At 37.1% G+C, this 22952-nt stretch overlaps 1 protein-coding gene across 1 annotated transcript in view; it reads left to right on the top strand.

Moving 5' to 3' along the window:
- The window catches only part of LOC102861346, a 119467-nt gene that overhangs the window by 26291 nt on the left and 70224 nt on the right, over positions 1 to 22952 (top strand). The window contains exons 4-9 of the mRNA XM_006889147.1: positions 924 to 1069; positions 3692 to 3814; positions 8439 to 8483; positions 15832 to 15900; positions 19785 to 19864; positions 21310 to 21459. Coding sequence (XP_006889209.1) covers positions 924 to 1069; positions 3692 to 3814; positions 8439 to 8483; positions 15832 to 15900; positions 19785 to 19864; positions 21310 to 21459 — 613 coding nt within the window. The remainder of the gene's footprint in view (positions 1 to 923; positions 1070 to 3691; positions 3815 to 8438; positions 8484 to 15831; positions 15901 to 19784; positions 19865 to 21309; positions 21460 to 22952) is intronic.

The following is a 22952-nucleotide window of genomic DNA, read 5'->3' as shown; positions in this document are numbered from 1 at the left end:
TAGGTATGTTTCCTCTTTTACTTCATCTTACTCTTGGTTCTTGTCACTGCATTTTGCTGATTCAAGTGGTCACAAGGGAAAGGCCAGCTTCAAGGAGGAGGGGAAATAAACTCCGTTTTCTTATGTGGAGAGTGAGTGACACATGATTGCTAGCCTTCTGCAGTCCACCTCAGTGATCATGTAAGTTAAAGACTGTAGCCTTTGGATGATGATTTTAATTTATTTATAAGCAATAACCGTGCATCCTTTAGACATTTTAAGAAAGGATTTATTGTATACTGGTGCCTTTAAAGAAAAGGAAAGCTTATTAGATTTTTATAATGGTGTAAAACTAGTTTTGTTGGAGATTCTTGGGTATATTTTCCTTCTGAAAATAGATCTGTTAGGGAGTTTCATATCAAGAGATTCACTGATGATAATTTTGAACTTGGAAAAATAGCAAAACAGAGCAGAACAGCATAAATGAAGTATAGAGTGAACTGAATTCTAGTGTGGAACACTTTCCTTTATATTTCTGTTGTCCTAATATTGAAAGTATTCTTAAGTGACAACTTTTGCTTTTTAAAATTTCTATAGAGAAGTCATTTCAATTATATGTTACAAAAGTTTGGTTGCCTTTAAAGTTAGTATTTACAGAATTTTTCAAAGGAATTACAGTAGAGGAAAGCACTATAAGAAATTATCTCAAGGAGAATAATTTTCTTTTCCTGTGCATATTGTGCTTACCAGTGCTGGACAAAAATACTCTTGAAAAATAGGCTGGGTGTTTTCCCCCTCATTATTTATTGATCTTTACAGTTGGCTTCTGTACATACTGTAGCTGTTTGATTGATCTTGGCTTTCGACAAAATGTGGCTTAGTTTAAAGTGTATTATTACTCAGTTACATTGGAACTTGCTTCCTAAATATTGTTCTGTTTTTAGTGACTGTAAAACTATATTACAGTAGTTTGTTTGTTCGCATCACTATCAACAATGTTGTGAAATCTACAAAAATGTGTAGCTTCCTAGATGAAAACAGAGGAATAACCATCATTAACTTTGATGAAATGAAATGCTTTTCTGTACAGGTAATGTTTACAGTTCTCTTCTTTTTATATGTAGTTTCATATACTCTACCTGCTCACAGCTGACCCTCCACCAGGGTAACCAAGGCTGTCAGTGTCAGGGGAGGAGATTGCCCATCTTTCTCTTATAAAGCAATTTGTGGATTTGAACCACCAGAGAGGAATGGCCTTTGGGATAGATAGCGGTGCAGCTCTCTATCCCTTAGGCCACCAGAGTGCCTCCTATAAAAATATGTACCGATACCTGGTGGCGTAGTGAACGTCAGGTCAGGCTGCTAACTAAAAGGTCAGCCTTTGAAATCCACTAACTATTCAGAGGGAGAAAAGTGGGCAGTATTTTCCCATAATGATTTATAGCCTCTGTCTATGGAGGGTTTTTATGTATTAGAATATACTTCATGTCAGTGGGTCTGGTTTGTTTTATATATAAACATAGTTATATGTAAGGGAGCTGTGGTGGCCTGGTGGTAAGACTCTGCACAGCAGTCCTGAAGGTGCACAGTTCAAATCTGCCAGCTGCTCCACAGAAGGACGGACAGTCTCCTCCAATGCTGACTGCCTCTGAAAACCCACTGGAGTTCAGCTATGGGGCAGTTTTGACTCGATGGTACACAGCCCTCAACAAGCTATATGTATACATGAACACATATATGTAATTTTGGAGGAATTGTAGTACCTGTTTTGTTAGTATTTTTGTTGTGTAAAGACATATTTACCAATATGAGAATATATTGATTATTAAGGGAAAATTGAAAAAGTGAATTTTTATTTTTTTTAGAGAGGTACAATCTGGAAATTTGAAATTGTGGCTGTGAGCTTATTTTCTATGGATAATGATTTATTTATGAGGTGTTTTTTGAAGTCCTTAATGAAGATTTTAGCTATAAGAAGTATTTGCATTCGCTTCTAAATTCCCTGAGACCACTACCAGTTTGGTACCATGGTAGTCTATATCCTAGGCACTTGAGGATTTTTATACCAACTATTGGAGGTGATTTTAGGCTGCAAATCCACATGGACTGCTTATTGATACATCTCTGGGACTTTCTGCCTTTTTCTGTTCAGTAATGTGAATCTTCTTTACAGCATTATATCAGTGAGCTGAGAGAAATGTTTCTCCATTCTCCTAGGCAAAGCCTTTGCAAAGGCAGAGAGCCTCTGGGCTCATTGCTTCATAAGAGGCAGGTCTGGGGACACACCTTAGCCTTGTCTTTCCTGTGCCCCTCAAGGCTTTGAAATTGCTATTGTCTGTTAACTGGCTAGAAATTGCCTACATTGTCAGTATAACTTCAAGATCTATCTTAACTAGGGAGCTCTGGTGGCCTAGTGGCAAGACACTGTACTGTAATCCCAGAGCTATGCAGTTCAAATCCACCAGATGCTCTGCTGGAGAAGGGGGGGGGGGGTTAGGGTTAGGTCTAATTTGACTGTACACATAAAAATAATACAATAAAAAAATTTTTTAAAAAAGATCTATCTTAACTTTCTGAGTTTCTGCCAATATTTGGAGTTTTACATGATGCCCCTTATCGGTTCATGGATTCTTTTATGTTTTATAAGACCATATTTTCTTTTTTAAAACATTTTCTTGTTTTGAATGAAAGTTTACAAAGCAAATTAACTTTTCATTCAACAGGTCATACACCTTTGTCTGAGGACATTGATCGCAGTCCCCACAGTGCAACAGCACTCTTCCCACCTCCTCTCTCTGTTTACTGTTTCCATTGCCTCTTCTTCTTACCTTTTCCTGTCATCTGTGATTTCTCTCCAGACCAATGTTGCTGTTTTGATCTCACATGGTAAATTGTCCAAAGGACTGCAGACTTCCCTGATGGTATTGTTCACCCCTTAGGCCTGTCTATTGCTTGGCTAAAAGTTAAACGATAAGGCCGAGCTCACTTTCACACCTAACATTTTATTCAGCGTTTGTATTTTTCAGCAGCCACATTGGTTGCAATGACCTCTATGCTAAATTGCTGGGAAACTGAGCCTGTGCCCTTATCTCTCTGCTAGTACACAAGACAACAAATGAATTCCTTTATTTGTCATTTCTTAGGGGAAGTGAGCCACAAATATAACAATGGTGGGAGGGACACGATAGAAAGGCCTAGACATTCTAGAAACTTAGAATCTTGGAGTGGGAGGCATATTTCTTCCTAATTAGCAAAAGAATGTACAGATTTCTGAAGATTGCAAAATAATGGTTTGTTTTACTTAAGACTGCTTGCAGTTGAGAATTTTGGCTTGAAGCAATGCTATATGTTCTTTCAAAAGATAAAAAAAATCCAGAAGCTGAAAATAATATTGGATGTTTATTCTTTAATAATAAAGTTTCAGTAGAGAAATAAGGGTAAACTTTTGTATAAAGTTAAAAACAGTATTCAGGCAATGAGTATTTTAAGAAAGCTATCGTAACATCAGACAAAATCCTGAATGTTTCTGCTGTTAGGGGACAGGTACAAAGTTTCTATCTCTGAGAGGTAGCAAGGTTATAAAACTAGTGACATTCAAAACCTATTTATTAGGTATGTATAAAATATAATTTATGAATGTATTGCTGAAGATGTTTTATCTGAAGTTCAAAGTGCAGACTTAGCTTTTTAAAATATGTATTTTGATCTTGAGGTTCCTAGACGTCAAGATGATGCGCGGAATAATATTTACTTGGAACTAATGCAGTGTGACGCTAAAGAGAGTTATCCTGCTTTGTTAGGGACTATTCAGGTTCACCTTTATGAAGTAATTCAGGTATGTTTCAAACCAATTTTCTCACTTTGGCATTACATATTCTAATTGATAATCATTCTTTTGTAAGTCATGTATACTTGATAGGTTCCTTCCAGGTGTTATTATTTGCCTTCATATTCGTGTGCCTAACAAACAGATTTCCCTCTAGTTTTTTAAAAAAGAAAGCTCTGGTTTGTAGTACCATAATTATTTTGAAGTGTATTTTCCAGATAAAAAGTAACACAACATAAAGAAAAGCACAATTTAGTATGCTACAGTCTTTTAAACCATGACTTTAATTACAAGCTCTAGCTCACGGGTGACAACTCAGATTTAATTTTAGAGTTTTTATCCTTAGATAAGCTGGCTGTAATCTGCTTTTACATGAAGTATATGAGGTTAGACAATATTCAGGCAGAGTTTATACACAGGTTTTGTCATTATATCCCTCTTTCTCCATTTCCCTCATTTTTCAGTAGCCCTATATTTGATGGCAGTTATATATACATAATTATATAGTATATATATTCCTAAGAAACCCACTAAAAAAGTTATGTCAGCTCAGCAAGGTTGTAGAATATAAGATCAACATAAAAAATAAATCACATTTTTGTATACTTGCTATGAAGAATCTGAACATGAATTTAAGAGTAAGACTCCTTTTGCAATAATATAAAACAGAATAAAAAGATTTGGAAGTGAATATAATAAGAAATCATGCAGTTCATACTTTGAAAATTAACAAATTATTTTTGAAAGAAATGAAAAAATGTAAATAAGTGTAAAAACGTGCTTATGGCTTAGAAGCCTTAACATCATTAAAATGGCAGTATTTGAGGGAGCTCTGGTAGCCTAGTGGCAAGATGCTTCACTGCAATCCCAGAGGTACGCAGTTCAAATCCACCAGATGCTCTGCTGGAGAAGGAGGGGGCAATCTCCTCCTGTACCAGTCAGATCTGATTTGATGGTACACATAAAAATAATATAATTTAAAAAATTTAAAAAGCCAATATTTCCAAACTGATATACAGATTCCATATAATCATTATAAAAATTCCACCTTATTTGTACAACTTGACAAATTGAGTCTCAAAAATTGTAGCATTTCCAGGGACCCTGAATATTGAAACCAATCCTGAAAAAAAAAAGAATAAAATATAAAACATCTACACTTCTAATTTCAAAACTTACTGCATAGCAGTAGTGATCAGGGCAGTTCCTGAGCATAGGACTGGCACAAATATTGACATATGGATCAGTAGGTTAGGTGCCGATGTGTTGCCAGTTCTGGTACCAGTGTAGTACCCAAGATTGAAGGTCTTGGAAAGAAATAGTAAGTTCTCTATGGAAAGTTACCATACACAGATACTCACAAAAGTGAACATTAACTGGCTTTTTAATAAAAATGCAAATAACAAAGCACAATTCTAAAAGACAGCAGATCCTGTCTTGCAAATGAGAAGGAACATGTATCTAGGGTCAAAAGTTCCAGTGTTCATAGGGACTTCTCTCTAAGTTTTCTTGTCTTTTCAATTGGTGGCTTTTTCTTATTTGCAGTGAGAGGCAACTCTCTCTTCTATAGTGATGTTGTGTATTCCTGACTAGGAACTGACCCATAGCTGAACCTCTAGTGGGTTTCTAGAGGCTGTTAATCGCACAGGAGATTGCCCATTTTTCTTCTAAGGAGCAATGGGTGAATTTAAAACACATGCCTATGGGGTTGCAGCATAGCTTCTTGCTGTCAGGCCACCAGAACTTCCCAGAGCTCTATACTGTTATCCTTGTATAATTTGTAAAGAGTTCATGTCTTAGAGGAACACTGGTGATCTAGTGACAAGAAGCTGTGTTGCAATCCCAAAGGCATGAGGTTCGAGTTCACCAGTTGCTCTGTAGGAGAAGGAGGGGCAATCTTTTCGTATGTGATTAATCATGTGATTAAAAATCTACCAGAGGGTCAGCTATGGGCTGGTTCCAACTCTCCAATACACAACAATACAACAACAGCATGGTGGCTTAGTGGGTAAAGAGTTGCACGGGCAGCCTAAAGGTAGTTCAAATCTACTAGCTGTTTCCAAGGGGGAAAGGTGGGCGATCTCCTACCATGTTATTTACAGCCTCTGAAAGCATACTGGAGGGTCAGAATGAATGAGTGTGAATAGCTAATGATCTTGAGCATCTTACATGTGTCTGTTGGCCATCTGAATGACTTCTTTGATAATTGTACATGCCCTCTGTCATTATTTTGATAGGATCATTTGGTTTTTTGTTGTTGAATTGTTGAAGCTTTATTTCAGAAACCAGACCCAAGTCAGATATGCCATTAGCAAACATCAGCTGTATTTTAATAAAAGTTCCAAGACTGTATTAGTAACAGCCTTTTCAACAAATGGTGCTAGACCAACTGAATAGCCACACACAGAAGAAAGAAGTTGAGTCCTTACCTCACACTATATACAAGAATAACTCAAAATGGATCAAATACCTAAGTGTAAAAGAAAAAAACTTATAAAACTCTCAGGGGAAAACATAAAACATCTTAATATCTTTGGACTTGGCAAAGGCTTCTTTAGATATGTCACAGAAAGCATGAGCAACAATGACAAAATTGGATAAATTAGAATTCTCTAAAATAAAAAACTTTGTATCTTAAAGGTCTTTTTTAAAATGAAGAGCCAAGACAACTTACAGACTGGAATAAAAAAAAAATTTTAAGCAATACGTAATTTATAAAAGACTCGTGTCTAGACTATATGAAGAATTCTTAAAACTCAATCAAAGAAGGACCATTCATTCAATTAAAAATGGCCCAAACTTTTACTAGCCATTTCTCCAATGAAGATATACAAATGGCTGAACTTGAAAAGATGTTGAACATCATTAATTATCAAGAAAATGCAAATCAAAACTACAAGGAGATAGTATTTAATATCCACTAGGATTGCTGAAATAATAAGGTGAAAAAGTGTTATAAAAGACATGAGGAAAACAGAATTCTATATATTGCTGGTGAGAATGCAAAATGGTGCAACTGCTTTGGAAAACAATCTGGAAACCTTCAGTTCTTTTCTCAGACCTTGAGTTACTGCTGTAGGCTCTTGTCCATTCAGTTCTCTGACTTGGTGACCACATGCAGAAAGGAATGAAGTGCTGCCTGATCCAGTGCCACCATGCTGCTCAGCTGCTCAGTTGCTCAGTTGTGGATTGGACAGTGTTCCATTGTGATTCATTGACTCATTTTTCAGAAGTAGTGCACCAGTCCTGCCTGCTTTCTTCATTTATCCTTATCTAGAAGTTTTCCTGAAAACTGTTTCACATCACACCAAAATGCAACCTTCACTGACAGATACATGAAATGAACCCAGGTGAAGGATGAGAGGTTTCATTTTGAACTGTCAATTCCTCTCACAAGATTACCATTTAAAACAGCATTCTACTCTTTGCCATATACCCAAGAGAGAGGAAAACGTACGTCCTCACAGAAACTTGAACATGAATGGCTGTAATAGAATTAATAGTACCCACAAGATAGAAACAACTCAAATTCATGTCAATGAATAAATTGATAAAATATAGTGAGTCAAAACTGTAAGAATAATAAAAATATTACTCATCATTAAAAATAATGAAGTACTGATACAAGTTATAACAGGAATGAATCTTGAAAATATGCTAAGTAGAAGAAATTAGTCACAAAAGACCATGTATCTTATAATGCTGTTCTCATGAAAATCTAGACTAGGGAATCTATGTAGTGCAAAAGAGATTAATGGTTGCTCAGAGCTGGGGAAGTACATTTGAATACAAGGCACCAATTAACATACTGGATTTGTTCTAAAGCCGTGAGAATGATGTAAAATTGCACTGTTTCACCTTAAAACTATGAACCGTTTAAATGGATAAATGATATGGTATATGAGTTCTCTCTCAATAAGGCTAGTATGGAAAAATGTGATATATTGTTAAACAGAACTGATGGCCTAGAGGCAAGAAGCTGCACTGCAATCCTGAAGGCACATGGTTGGAATCCACCAGCTGCTCTGCGGGAGAAGGATAGGCAGTCTCCTCTCATGTGATTAACTGCCTCTGAAAACCCCCTGGAGAGTCAGCTCTGAGTTAGTTCCAACTCTGTGGTACACAATAACACCACCGCCTTGTATACAGTTGGAATACCACAGGCTGTATTGGAAAAGGCTAGGAAGAAATGAAACCATGTGATGCTGGCTAAACTGAGAAGATTTACGGGACAGTAGAGGTGACAAGAGGTGGTGACCAAGGCTTTTACCAAAGCTTTACATGGTTAAAAAGATTATCACAGTCCCTAATAGAAGACATTGTGTCAAAAATAAACTGATTGTGTGTAACTGTATTTAAGTAACCCCTCAAAAGAAGTGTAGAAATAACAGTCTAAGACTTCCAAAATGGGGAGCTATAGTTATCAAGTACCTTTTTGTCTAAAACATAAATGTATTACCATTTAATTCATGTCACTTGTATTTGGAACTTTTCATTTCCTAAACACTCATTATGCTCAGGAAATTGACTATTAGATTCATATGTGCACTTTAAAAAGTCAATACCCTGCTTTTTTTTTTCTATGAAATGAATGATTCTGTAAGGATTTTATAATTTACTTTTTATTTTCTAGAAAGGATGCTTTACAGAAGAATTTCAAATTTTTAACAGAAACACAGTAAGAACTTTACTAAAACCTAATAGTTTTGAGTATATGTAATATTTTCTTAATGTTTCATATAATTATGGCATATAGCCTTTATCTTTTTATTGCACTGCTAATAATTGTCTTAATTCATGTGAATGAAAAGAATGACATATTAACTTACAAAATCTGAACACACACCCTTCCAGAAAAGTCCCACCTTACTAATAAATGGCCAAAAGAAAAGTAGAAATTACTGGGTGAGGCAATAAAATGCCACCAGCTACGTGTTTATACAACCTCAGGAGACTCACTTTCTAGGTTTAGGGGTTGTCTTTCTCTTTGAAGTTTCTAAAGGGTTGGTTTTTCATTCTTTTTCTAATTTTTTTCTCTTAATTTTATTTCTTTTGTGTTATTAAAAGTAAACACACTGGAACATACACCTATTTAACAGTTTGTACATGTACAATTTAGTGACATTGATTACATTCTTCTAGTCAACCCCTCACAACCATTCTCATCCCCCTTCTCTGAACTGTTCCTCCCTCATGACCATATCTAATCTTTTGAGTCTGATCTTTGCCAGTTTAAGGATGTCAGTTGGATCTAACCTATCTAGAGAGAATTCTTAAAGCATAATGCTGAAGGCATTATGTTTAGTTTAACTGTTTTTGTTGTTGAATACCATCCTCAGAACTGACCCATTTGATGACACTCCAGTGGATTTCTAGAGGCTGTAAATCGCCTGGGAGGAGATTGCTTATCTTTCTCCTACACAGTAGCTGCTGGATTTGAACTGTGTACCTTTGCATTGGCAGCAAATTCCTTACCACTAAGCCACGAGAGATACCTAAACTATTATTTGGTTTTAAGAAGACTTCAAGGGATATTTTTGGTTAAAGTGTTCCCCTGCCCCCAATTTTCTTTTTTGTTATTATTGTGATTTTAATGAAAGTTTACAGAAAAGTTGGATTTTCATTCTTTCATTGTTGCACATTTTCCTCCCTTCCATCCCCGAGTTCACTTAAAAAAATATTAATTCATTGTTGCATAATTTCCTCCCTTCCCCCCAACCCCAGTTCACTTTGCTATTGCCTCTTATTCTGGTCATACAAATAGTGCTTAATTATATATTCCTTTTAAAAAGGTTTTTTCCTTCATCTGTTCCAATGCAGTGTTCATTATTTATCCCCTCTTTTCTTAATTTTGCCTCAATCCCTGTGTCAATACTGTTTTATAATAACAGTGGCATTATGCAGTATTTGTCCTTTTGTAACTGAGAGATTTCACTCAGCATAATATCCTCCAGGATCACCCATGTTGTGTAATATTTTATTAATTCCTTGTTCTTTCAGTGCTGTGTAGTATTCCATTGTGTGAATATAGTTTTCTATCCATTCGTTTGTTGATGGGCACTTGGCTTGTTTCCACCTCTTTGCTATTGTGATAACACAGCATTAAACATGGGTGTGCATCTATCTGTTTAGATGGCAGTTCTAGTTTCTTTAGGGTAGATTCCTGGTAGTGGAATTTCTGGGTCAAATGGTCCAACATTTTGGGAAAGCATCATACCATCTTCCATGGTAGTTACACCATTTTACACCTCCATCAGCAGTGAATTAGGGTTCCAATCTCTCCACAACCTCGCCAGCATTTGTTGTTTGTTGTTCCGTTGAACTTTGCTATTGTTATTGGAATGAGATGATATCTTGTGGTTGTTTTGATTTGCATCCGTATGAGAGCTAGGAATTTTGAACATTTTTTCACCTGTGTGTTTGCCATCTGGATGTCTTCTTCACGAAGTGTCTATTCATATCATGTGCCCAATTTGAAACTGGATTGTTTACTTTTTTCTTGGGGAGGTGGTGAAGTATTCTCTAAACTTTACATATGAGTCACTTATCAGATAGGTCATTACAAAATATTTCTTCCCAGTATGTGGGTTTCCTTTTTACCCTGTTGGGATTTTTTTTTTTATGTGCATAGGGATTTGATTCTTAGAAGGTCCTGCTCATCTATTTTATTCTCTCCTGGTTGTAGGTTTTTCAGGATGCTTGGAAGACTTCATATTGTGGATTAAGGCTTCTAGAGTTCTTCTAAGCCTTTCTCTGATGTGTATTGTCCTGGGTTTTACACCTTGGTCCTTGATCCACTTTGAGTTGATTTTTGTGTATTGTGGAGATGTAGGTCTTGCTTGAGTTTTCTACAGATGGTTTTTCATTTTTTCTAACACTATTTATCTCCAAACAAAAATTTCAAGCTCAGTGGCCCTGGACACTCTAGAGTCTATGGGAATTTGAAATTATGTTGTGTGTTTCTCTACTCTTGATCAGAATTCTTGTATGGAATTTTTTTTTTGAATTTTTTATTATCATGATCAGTAACCGTAAGTAAGAGCACTCCAGCTGCATCAGTCTTTAAGACATATCTGTTCGTTTTCCTGGCCATCCATGGGATGTTCAGTACTCTTCTCCAACACCACAGCTCAGAGGTGTTAATCCTTTTTCTATCATCCTTATTCATTGTCCAAGTCTCAGATTCATAGCTAGTAATCAGAAAGACTATGGCCTGAATCAGGTACACCTTAGTCCTCAAACTGACATTGCTACTCCTTGATAATTTGGAAGGGTCCTTAAGTGCAGATTTTCCCAGTGCAATGCATCTCCTCATTTCCTTACTACTCATACCAAGGGTGTTAATTATGGATCCAAGCAAGATGAAGCTGTCACAGTTTTAATCTCTGTCCATCCATCATGACACTGCCTATTGGTCCAGTGGTAAGAATCTTTGTTTTCTTGATATTGAAACACAATCCATACTGAAGGCTGCATTCCTTGATCTTCTCTGACAAATGTTTCAAGTTCTTCTCACTTTCAGCATGTAAGGTTGTGCCATCTGCATAATGCAGGTTCTTGATGCGCTTCCCTCCAATCCTGATGCTACACTCACATACTTTGGACATATTGCTAGGAGGTGCTATTCCTTGAGAGGGACATGATGTCAGGAAGGTTGGATGGTTGGCGAAGGATAGGAAGACTCTCAACCGGGTATATTGACACGGTGACTGCTGCAATGGGCACTTGTGTGTCAGGATGTGTGAGTATGGTTCAGGACATAACTAGGTTCAGATCTTTTGTTCATAGGGTCGCTATGTGTTGTGCTCAACTCAGTGGCACCAAATAACAATAGTGGTTTAGTAGGCACTGTTAGTTCTTCTGATCTCATGGCAAAGGAGATAGTTGTTGATAGCAAGAAGTAGCCATGCATTCTGTATCTTCCTTCTATCCTTGACTTTCTTCTTCCTCTGCTGTTCCAGGTTGTATTGTGTTGTATTGTATTATATTGTATTGTATTGTATTGTATTGTATTGTATTGTATTCTGCCACCGAGTTGACTACAACTCATAATGACCCTATGAAAAATAGCTCTGAACCCTGGCTATCTTGAGCCAATCTCACTGTCTCTGACACATCTGCCCCCATTGCCATGGTCACTGTCAATCTCATCCAGGATCTTCCTCTCCCGTGCTGACCCTCCACCCTTGCAAGAATGATGTCCTTTTCCAAAGAGTATTCCCTCCTGACAGCATGCTCAAATTATGTGAGAGGGAGTTTCAAAATCCTTGCCTCCAAGGAACAATCTGCTTGGCAGTCCATGATATGTTCAATACTTCTCTCTACCACCACAACTGAAAGGAATTTCTTCTTCTTCTGTAATCCTTATTCATTGTTCAGCTCTCATATGCATAGCAAATAATTGAGAAGACCATGGCCTGGATCAATCAAATCTTAGTCTCTAGACTGACATTGTTGCTCTTCAGCTCCCTGGAGAGGTCTCTGACAGCAGACTTGCCCAGTGCAACTTTTGATTTTCTGACTGCTGGTGCCAAGAATGTTGATTGTGGATCCAAGAAAAATGTTAACTACCTCTTCTCCATCTATCATGATGCTGCCAATTGGTCTGACAGTGAGAATCTTTGTTATCCTAATGTTGAAATACAATCCATATTGAAGACTGCAGCCTTGACCTTCAGCAGCAAATGCTTTAGATTGTCCTTATTTTTGGTGAGCAAGGTTGTATCATCTGTGTAATGTAGATTGTTGATGACTCTTGCTCCAATCCTGATACAACATTCTTCTTCATAGAGCCCATCCTCCCAAACAGTCAGTTTGGCATATAGATTGAAAAGGTATGGGGAAAGGACACAAACCTGATGCACTCCTTTCTTGATTTTGAACCATGTAATGTTTTCTTTTTGCCTAGCATAGCAAGCAATTGACAATGACTAGGGAGGATAGAAGCTTGGAAGCAGGAGTGGCATCCACTTCCAAAACAGCTAGCCTCTGGAAACCCTATGAACCTGAAGAAAGGATGAAAGACACACAAGTGTTGAGGACTTTCGTTCATAGGGTCGCTATGAGTCGCCTATAACTCGACGGCACTTAAAAACAATACCAACAACATTGAGAGAGATCAGTTGGCCTAGTGTACTGAAAGTGATGCTGCCAAGCCAAAGGTGGGTGACTTTTAATCCACAGTCCTCAGGCCTGTTTTTCATTGTTTTTGTACAGACAGTCTTCTAGGTCGTATAGCCCCAGTGTGCCCTCTTGCCGTACAGAGGTAACTTGTGGTTGCTGTGAAGCTGAACACTGATGTGTCAAATGCGTTAATGATTATCCATGGTGGACAGTATTTGGTGGAGCTTCCCAATTAAAACAAGCTTGGAAGCAGGAGTGGCATCCACTTCTGTAATAACTTTCCTCTGGAAATTCTATGAACCTGGAGAAAGGACTTTCGTTCATAGGGTCATTATGAGTCGCCTACTACTCAACGGCACTTAACAAAAACAATAAGGGAGGATAGAAGGAGAATTGAAGCCTTTGAGCTGTGGTGTTGGAGAAGAGTATTAAATATACCACATACTGCTAAGAAAATGAACAGGTTCATCCTGGAGAGGATTAGACCAGGCTGCTCCTTGGAGGCAAGGATTCTGAAGTATCATCTGGTATGCTTTCAACATGTTGCAAGGAGGGACCAGTCTTTGGAGAAGGACATCATGCTTGGGATGGCGGAAGGACGGTGCAGGAGAGTAAGACCCTCCATGAGGTGGATTGATTCAGTGACTGGGGTAATCAGGGTAGGTATGTTGGAGACAGATTGGCACAGGATAGAGCAAGGTTTAGGGCTGTTGTACAGAGGGTCCTATGAGTCGCAGATGACTTGATGGCACATAATAGCATTTCCTTACTCTATTCTGATGACTGTTTTCTGGTCTAAGTTGCACATGAACATTATCAAGAGTTTTGGGCTTCCTATTCCTCTCAGTGTAAGTCACAGTTTGTTGGGGTCCACCCAGTCAAATGCCTTTGTATATTTAATAAAACACAAATAGACATTCTTTTGGTACTCTTTGCTTTCAGTCAAGGCCTGACATTGGCAATGATATTCCTTGTGCCATTGCCTCTTTTAAACCCAGCTTGTATTTTTAGCAGTTCTTTCTTGATATACTGTTCCAATTGGGTTTTTTTTTTTATAATCTTAAGCAATATTTTGCTTATATGTTATATTAGTGATATTGTTTGATAATTTCCATACAGTTAGATCACCTATTTTGGGAATCAGAATAAATATGGATCTTTTCCAGTCAGTTTACCAGGTTGTTGTATTATGGCTTTCTTGGCACATCTGGTGAGCATGTCCAGGGCTGCATCTGTTGAAATAGGCCAACTGGTATTCCATCAGTTCCTGGGGCCTTATTTTTTTGCCAGTCTCCTTGAGCTTCTTCCTTCATCACCACTGCTTCTTGATCATAGACTGTTTCATGAAATTCTTCTGTGTCAGCCAATTTGTTTTTGACTCTGTGACTCCTTCCATCTTCATTTGATGCTTCCTAAATCATTCAGTATTCTCCCCATAGCTTCTTTAAGTATTGCAACTCAAGGCTTGAACTCTCTCTTCATATTTCATTATAATACCAATAGTCTTGTCTTCCTGAGCTGCCCTTTAAAATCTTCTGTTCAGCTCTTTAATTTCCTTTTTTAATTTTCCCTTTTTTGTGATTTCTCAGCATTATAACACAATATTCAGTCTCTTCTGACACACATCTCAGTCTTTTCTTCTTTATTTGTATTTATAATGACCTTTCACATTCTTCATCAATGATATTCTTGATATCATCATCCCACAGCTCTTCATTCAGTAGTGTTCAAGGCCTCAAAGCTATTTTTTAAATGGTTTTAAAATTCAGGTGGAATAGACTCAAGGTCATATTTTGGTTATTATAGATTTGTTTTCATTTTCCTCAGCTTCAGTTTGAACTTGCACATGAGTAGTTGATGGTCTGTTCCACAGTCAGCACCTGGCCTAGTTTTCACTGCTGATACTGAGCTTCTCTAATGATTATTTTCACAGATATGCTCAGTCTAGTTCCTGTGTAGTCCATCAGGTGAGGTCCGTGTGTATAGCCACTATTTGTGTGTTTTTTAAAAAAGGTATTTGCAGTGAATAAATAATTGATTGTACAAAATTCTATCATTCTGTGTCCAGCCTCATTTCTGTCACCAAGTGACAGGTAAAAGCAGATTTCTGATCCTTTTCCCTTATTTCCAACTTTTGCATTCCAGTCACGAGTTATTGTTAATGAATCTTGTTTGGTTGATCAATTTCTGACTGCAAAAGTTGATAGAAATCTTCTATTTCTCCCTTTTTTGGCTCTAGTTGTTGGTGCATCTATTTGAATGATAGTGGTATTAACAGGTCTTCCTTATATGTGTATGAATATCCTGTCACAACACTATATTTCAGGATAGATCTAGAAATGTTCTTTTTTTACTATGTATGCAAACCCGTTTTTCCTCAATTTTTTTTCATTTCCAGCATAGTAGATCATGTGTCTGATTCAAAGTAGCCAATGCCAATCCATTGTAGCTCACCAATGCCTAGTATTTCAATATTTATGAATTTCATTTCCTCTTTAGCAATGTCCAATTTTCATACATTCATACTTCTTAATATTTCTTTTTGCAATTAGTGGCTATATACAACTATTACTCTTCATTTTGTTTTCCAATATTTTATATGTATCCATTATCTATGTACATATATATGAATATAATATATATTTATGTGTAGTATTAACTGTAATATTTCTGAATATTTTGGATATTTTAATGACAATATATTTAACCTTAATGTAGAATATTTTAATGCTCCAGGAACTCCAAAACATTTTTGTCTAGGAGTCCCTTGTGTGAATGATTTATCAATCAATGAATTCATGCTTTGCCTTTTCTAATGTATTCACTTGTTAAATAGAAATTATCACTTTTCCATTAAAATATCATCCAGCTTAAACATAAAAGTAAATTTGCCATATATTCAGTTTATCTGCAGGATGGAAGTAGAATTTATGTTTTCCTATGGAAACTTCGGTTTTGGATTTTCACATCAGGTTAGTTCACCTCTTTGTAAAATGTGTTACAGATCTTCAGTCTCATCATACAACCTATATCTCTTTAAGGTTGATAAATTCTTTCAGTATTTCAATAATGCTACTTTTGACTAAAGAAAAATGAGGTTTTACAATTATTTACTAATACATTTCATATTAATGACATTTCATTTAAAATGTGTCTTTATTATGTAAGTTGCTTTTGTCTGTATATGTATGTACACAAAACATATATGCACAGAGGGATATTTATTTCATTACAGACAAAAAAATATTTGAAGTATTCAAGAAGCTGATGTGGATTTTTATGTCTACAAGTATAAAGATTACATCTTGGTGTTATTCAATTACTATTTTATTCTCTGACCACATATGCTTTTTTCTTCTATGTTAATTTCAACATTTGACACTATTTATACCTTTATGACTTATCAAGAGGTAATCTTTGTTCATGTCTTTAATAATCTTCTTACACTAGGATACTAAAAGGTAAATGATTGTCCCAATGACCTTTAAAATGGTTATAGAAATGTTGTACCAGTAAACATTCTCACCAAGTGTTTGAAAGAACTTTGTTATCTCTTCATATTACCATAGATTTGAGACATTTAAAAATCAAGCCCCCACCTCATTTTTAGGAAATGATCCTTATACTTTGCAAATTACTTTTCTTTTCATTTTATGTTTTTGTTGCTTTGGGTGGCTTTAACTAGTTGAGAGTGAAACCGGTGTCTATATCATTCTAATAAAAAAGTAACTGTAAAATTGTTTTTAGGATTCTTTTGTAGAATTTGGCTTGATTTAGCATTGTGATTTACAGTGTCATTTGAGTCAGAAAGAATATACAAATTAAAGATAAAAGACTTAAGTTTTTTCTTTTCCCTTCTACTTTTTACCTTTTAGAAAAAAAAATCATGAGTTTCTTTTATAAGGAATTCTTATTTGTTTCATCCCTTTTTAAATAGTAACATCTCAAACAGTAATTTCACAGATGTAATATCATATACAACAATAACCATTCTTACTGACATAAACTCCTTTTTAAAGGAAATAGAGCAAGTGTTTGTATCTTGGAGTCGATTTCTGATTCAATAAAACAGGATGTAACTGCCCCATAAGGTTTCCCAAACTGTAATGGGAGCAGTTCACCAAGAGTTTTTAAGGGAGCCCCTACTGGGTTCAAATTGGAGACCTTTCCGTTAGAAGTCAAGTGCCTATCTATTGTAGCAACAGGGCTCCTTTTGTGTAATTTAAGTCTTCTAAAACAAGAAGCAAAAATATTGCTGTGAAAAATAATAAGCTGTATAATATAAAGTCAGCTTTTAAATAGTTTGTCCTTGGAGTCTATACTTTTGAAGCTCTGTCTCACATACTTTGGGAACGTGGCCAGGAGGGGCCAGTCCTTGGAGAAGGACATCATGTTCAGAAGAGTGGAGGGCCAGCGCAGGAGAGGAAGACCCTGGATGAGATGGATTGATAAAGTAACTGGGACGACGGAGTAGGTGTGTTGGAGTCAGTCAGACTGACTCATGATGGGGCAGGCTTCAGAGCTGTTGTACAAAGGGTCACTGTGAGTCACATATGATTCAATAGCACATGACAACAACAACAATGTATATGAACTTTTCAGATCTTGAATACCTGTGTCATGATGCAGTAAAAAGAGCATAGATTTGGAGTAGATAGAACTTTTTGGCTCTCAGGTTCCCCTTAAACAAATCTCTGATCATCAGCATCAGCTATAAAGTGGGACAATTATCTACTACAATAATCTACTTCATTTCTAGTATTACTTAGAATTATAGATATAAAATGCTTGGCAAATATTAAGTTCTCAGTAAATGTTAGTTCTTTTATTTTAAAACACTGTGTTTTAGTGAAAGCTTATTCAGGAAATTAGGTTCCAATTTAATAATTCCTTTCATGTTATTTCCCGTGCTTGGAAAGGTAGATGATCATGGAGAAGAAGTCTGTCAGCAAGAGGGATTGGCGCGGTAACTGTAGCAGTGACTTACGTATGTTAGAGATGATGAGGATGGAACAGGGTAGGACAAGGTTCAGATCTGTTGTTCACAGGGTTTCTAGGACACCTACATGACAACAGTAACAACAGGACACATTGCTTAGTTGGATTAGTAACATTTTTCATCATGTGTCAGTATTCTTTTTTTAACATTTTATTTTATTAATTTTAAAGAACATTTACAGAGATTTTGGATTTCCATTCATTCATTGTTGCATTTTTCTCCCTGCACATCCCTCTCCCCCGCCCCCCAGTTTGCTCTTCACTTTAAAAAGTTAAAGAAAAATTCCTTCATTGGTATATAATCCCCCACCCCCACCCCAAGTACACTCCACTATGCAACCTTCATTCTGGACTCTTGTCATTACCATAATACCCAATTGTGTATCGATTTTAAACTGTTCTCTCCCTCATCTGTTTCAATGCAGTGTACATTATTTATCTCATCTTAGTTTCACCCCAACTATGACGTCAGTTCTGTTTTACAGCAGTGGCACTATGCAGTATTTGTCCTTTTGTGACTGAGATATTTCACTCAGCATAATGTCCTCCAGGGTTACCAATTTGAAGAATAATGCATGAGTTCCTTGTTTTTCAATGCAGCATAGTATTCCATTGTGAGAATATACCAGAGCTTCTCTGTCCAGTTGTTTGTTGATGGGCACTTAGGTTGTTTCCAGCCCTTTGCTATTATGAACAAAGCCACAATAAACATGGGTGTGCATTATGTGTCAGTATTCTTAACATTACTGTTCTGGTTGTTCTGTTTCCATTAATCTAGCTCCTTTGTTTTCCTTACCTTCTGCTCTTTGATCTGGAATAAATGTTTACCATTTGGTTTCGTTTAGGTGATTATTTAGAGCACAGTATCTTGTATAATATTATGAGCCAAGCACTGTGAAAGATAACCTTAGTGAGTTGTTTGAATTTCAGATTTAATGTGTAGAGTTATGGTTTAGACGCCTCTACTGCTATAGTAAGTCTGGGCTTTTTAAAAGACTTACAAAAAAATTGAATTAGTTTGAGCTTTCTCCCATCCTGTGAAGGACTGTGTGTTAAGTCCCATTTGAGAATGGTTGGTGGTGGTAGCTGGATACCATCTAATTCTTCTGGTCTCAGGTTAGAAGAGGTTGTGGTTCATGATGATTATTATTTGTGTGCAAGAGTTTGTTCTTTGTGCTTACAGTTTCCTTTGTTCCTATCCTTGTCTCTCTCTCTCTTTCTCTCTGTCTCTCTCTGTATAAGTTCTTATGTGCCTTAGATTCAAGTATGGCTCAGTGACCCTATGAACAACAGATCTGAACTCTGTCCTATCCTGTGCCTTCCTCATCATCTCTGATATACTTAAGCATACTGCTGCAGTCATTGCACCAGTCCATCTAGTTAAACATTGTTGCTGTGTACATTCGAGTCAGAACTGAGCCATAGCTGACCCTCCAAGCAGGTTCTGAGAGACAGTAAGTCACATGGGAGGAGACTGTCCGTTCTCCCAAGGAGCCGCTGGTGGATTCGAACTGCATGCCTTTGGGATTGCAGTGCATTTTCTTACCAGTATGACACCAGAGCTCCCAAAAGGGACTATAAGTTGTATATAGTTCTCTTTTCTTTTCTTTTTTCTTTTCCTCTCCTTCCCTCCCCTCCCCTCCCCTTCTCTCTTCTTTTCTTCCTTCCCCTCTTCTCTCTTCTTTTCTTCCTTCCCCTCCCCTTCACTCCCCTCCCCTCCCATCCCCTTGTCTCCCCTCACCTCCCTTCTCCATCTATATCATGTAAGGCCAATTCTATAGCCCTTGGGCACAGTCATTTTAGAGTGAACTGTAATGGTAATTAAACAGCATTAAATGTATGTTGTCCTTTTCTTCAGTTAAAACCTCTTCAGAAAATTATTGAACCATCCATGTTTATGAATATTGCACCACCTCCAGAAAGAACAGACCCTGTATCGTAAGTGTTTTAAATTCTTATTAGCAAAATCAGATAATGTGACAATGTAAAATTTTGTACATGTGATGGAGCATTTTGGGTATCCCAAGATAGCCCTCCTGACTTCCTTCTGCTACAGGCATTTAAATAAAGAATTAGCAGCAATCTCTATAATTAAGAAGTTCCTGCAGCCTGGGAGTCAGAGGAAGCTGCCCCCTGATCAGCACTATGTTGATGTTTTCAAACATAGTTTACAGTGGTAAAGGCCAGCAGGTCTTTGAACAGCACAAATCATCTCCCAATTACCTTGGCACAAGCCGACTGTAGTGAACATAAAATAAAAGCAGACTGTTATTATCAGCCACTCAACCCAAACCAAATCCATTGCCATAGTGTCAACTCCTGCTCATGGTGCAGCTCCTATAGTGACTCCTCCTAAGTGCCTGTATATGCTTCTCATAGTGACTCAATAGGACGGAGTAGAAATGCCCCATACATTTTCCAAGGCTGGAAATCTTTATGAAAACAGACTGTCTCCTCTTTCTCCCAAGAAGAAGCTGATGGATTTAAACCACTTGAGTGCTTAACCATTGTACTACCAAGGTTCTTTCTATCAAAGACAAACACTTATGAAATGATATATAAAAGAAAAAAATATATTGACCATTTTTTCTCATTCATCTATATTGATTCAGTAGGCATTTGTGAGTTGAACTACAAGTCATTTGACACCAGAAGATCAAGCACCATTTATGTTTATATGTGCAATACTCTGATAAAGAATAATTGATGCTCGGTCCCTGTCTTGAAGTAACTCATGGTTCAATGCAAAGATAACATGTTAAAAACAAAAATCAAGTATAATGCGGTTGGAAAGAGCCCTCCTTAGAGATGAATAAACACTAAGAAATATGAAGTAAACCAACAAGTGTTTAACACCTTTTGAGGAATTTGGAATGAGGTGGGGAAATTCTGTTAATTATTGTTGTTATTTTTAGGTGCTGTGGAGTCAACTGTGGTTCATAGCAACCCTGTAAATCACAGATCAGGAGCTTGCTGTATCCTATGCCATTTGTACTAGTCTACCATGCTTGCACTTGTCATTATAGGCACTGTGTCCATCCATCTTCTATTCTTTTCCTGATCTTCGACCTTTCCCAGCATGATGTCTTTTTCCAAGAACTGGTCCCTCCTGATAATCTGAATACCTTTGCAAATAGAAAAACAGATTTTTAGTACTTGCCTTTCTCTCCTTTCTTATCTTTGCTTTCCATGTACTTAGTAGCAAGAGTACTCAACAGAACATTTTTCTCAATATTTCTATCCTTATCTTCTTTTCTAAATCATCCTTTGATGGTCCAAGATAGATGAGTTGAGCTAGCAGTTTAAATGAGAGAAGGATTCACCACAAGTTTTAGAATATACTTTTATATACTTCAGTGTGTAACCTTTTTACTGTTTTGCAGGAATGTTATTGTACCACAGTCAGTGGCATATCCGGCATTCTTATCCCCAGACCTGAATGTTACTGTTGGGAAGTCAGTTAGAGCCACCAGTAGATCCAGCCAGCAGTCTGCTGTGAGACTTGTAAAACTTCAAGATCCACCTCGAGAAAGGTGAAAAAGCTTAAAAAGCCTGTGAAGTCATTAAAACAGATTTCAGACCTCGTTGACCAGTAAGATTGATGTTGGGATTAGTAGAAAAGTAGGTATAGGGCATAGGAAATTATTTCTGACCATATAGGAATTAGTTTTGTACCATAGATGTTGATGGAGCTATTTCCCTTTTATAGAATTAGTAGAAGTCAGATTCAGTCCTCTTCATGTTGCCTATACTCATATTACAGTGACTAAGAGACTTAAGAAACTTTGCCATGTTCTGTGCTTGGTAAGTATTGGAGCTTGAAACTGGAGGTAGGTTATTGGAATCCAGACTAAGGAAAGACAAGTCTTGGGCATTAAATGGCCTATAACCAGACGATACCCTACTAGTTCAACTGCTTACCATATCCTTCATCACTAATTGTTATGCCACAAGCTTGGAAGAGAATGCCAAGAGACTTGATTTTTCTTCTTTCAGCCTATTCATTTTGTCCAAAACAGAGGAGCAGGAAGGCATTGGTTTAGAGTTGGCCTTGGCTCTAGCTGTGATGTAACTGCTTGGGTTGTTGATGGAGCTGGTTCTGGAGCTTCCCAAGAAGCTTCTTCAAGCTCTAGAGCTTCTTCTATCCTTAAAGGTGGAACTTTAACGAGAGCAGATTGTAGAGATTTCTCCAAAATTTACTGTTGCGCTTCCCTTGGAAAGCATGGTGGAATTTCCTCTAGAGTTAATTGTGAAGATTCTTCTAGAGTTGATGATGCAATGTCCTCTAGTGTTGACTGTGGAGATTCTTCTACAATTGATGGTTGAGTTTCCTTTAGAGTTTTGTCTGGAGTTGATTGCAGAGCTTTCTCTAGGGGTTATAATTTGGGTTCTGCTAAAGTTGATTATGAAACTGCCCTTAAAATTAAGGCTGGAGCTTCCTCTGTAGTTGATGGTACAGCTTCCTCTAGATTTGAGGATGGAGCTTCAACTAGAACTTCCTCCATAGTCAACAATGGAGCTTCTTCCAAAAAAGAGTTTTGGACGTTGCCTCCTAGCAGGCAAGTCCACAACCCCATTCCCCTACATGAACTACCTGGCAGGAGCATGAATGTTGGCAGGACAGACTATGGTATTCATCACCACCCAACCGGGCCAGCTACCTGGCCCTAGTTCCTCCTCCATACCACCCGGCACAAGCTCGAATGGCAAAAAGATGGAGATCTGCATGTACTTTTTAAAAAGTTATTACTTATTTTAGTGAAAGTTTACAGAGACTTTGGATTTCCATTCATTCATTGTTGCATATTTTCCTCCTTGAACACCCTCCCCCCATTTCACTTTTCTATTTGAAAAGTAAAAGAAAAAAAATTATTTCATTGTTATACAATCCCCCTTTCCCTGTCCATTCCACTATGCAGCTTTCATTCTGTACTCTTGTCATGACAATAATACCTAATTATATATTCCTCCTAAAGAGTTCTCTCCCTCATCTGTTTCAATGCAGTGTACATCATTTATCCTATCT

Source organism: Elephantulus edwardii, unplaced genomic scaffold (genome assembly GCF_000299155.1).
Source record: "Elephantulus edwardii isolate Elephantulus edwardi_28Jun2011 unplaced genomic scaffold, EleEdw1.0 scaffold00075, whole genome shotgun sequence".
Taxonomy (NCBI): Eukaryota; Metazoa; Chordata; class Mammalia; order Macroscelidea; family Macroscelididae; genus Elephantulus; species Elephantulus edwardii.
Note: the sequence above shows the minus strand (reverse complement) of the source record. Positions and strands in the feature narration are given on the sequence as shown.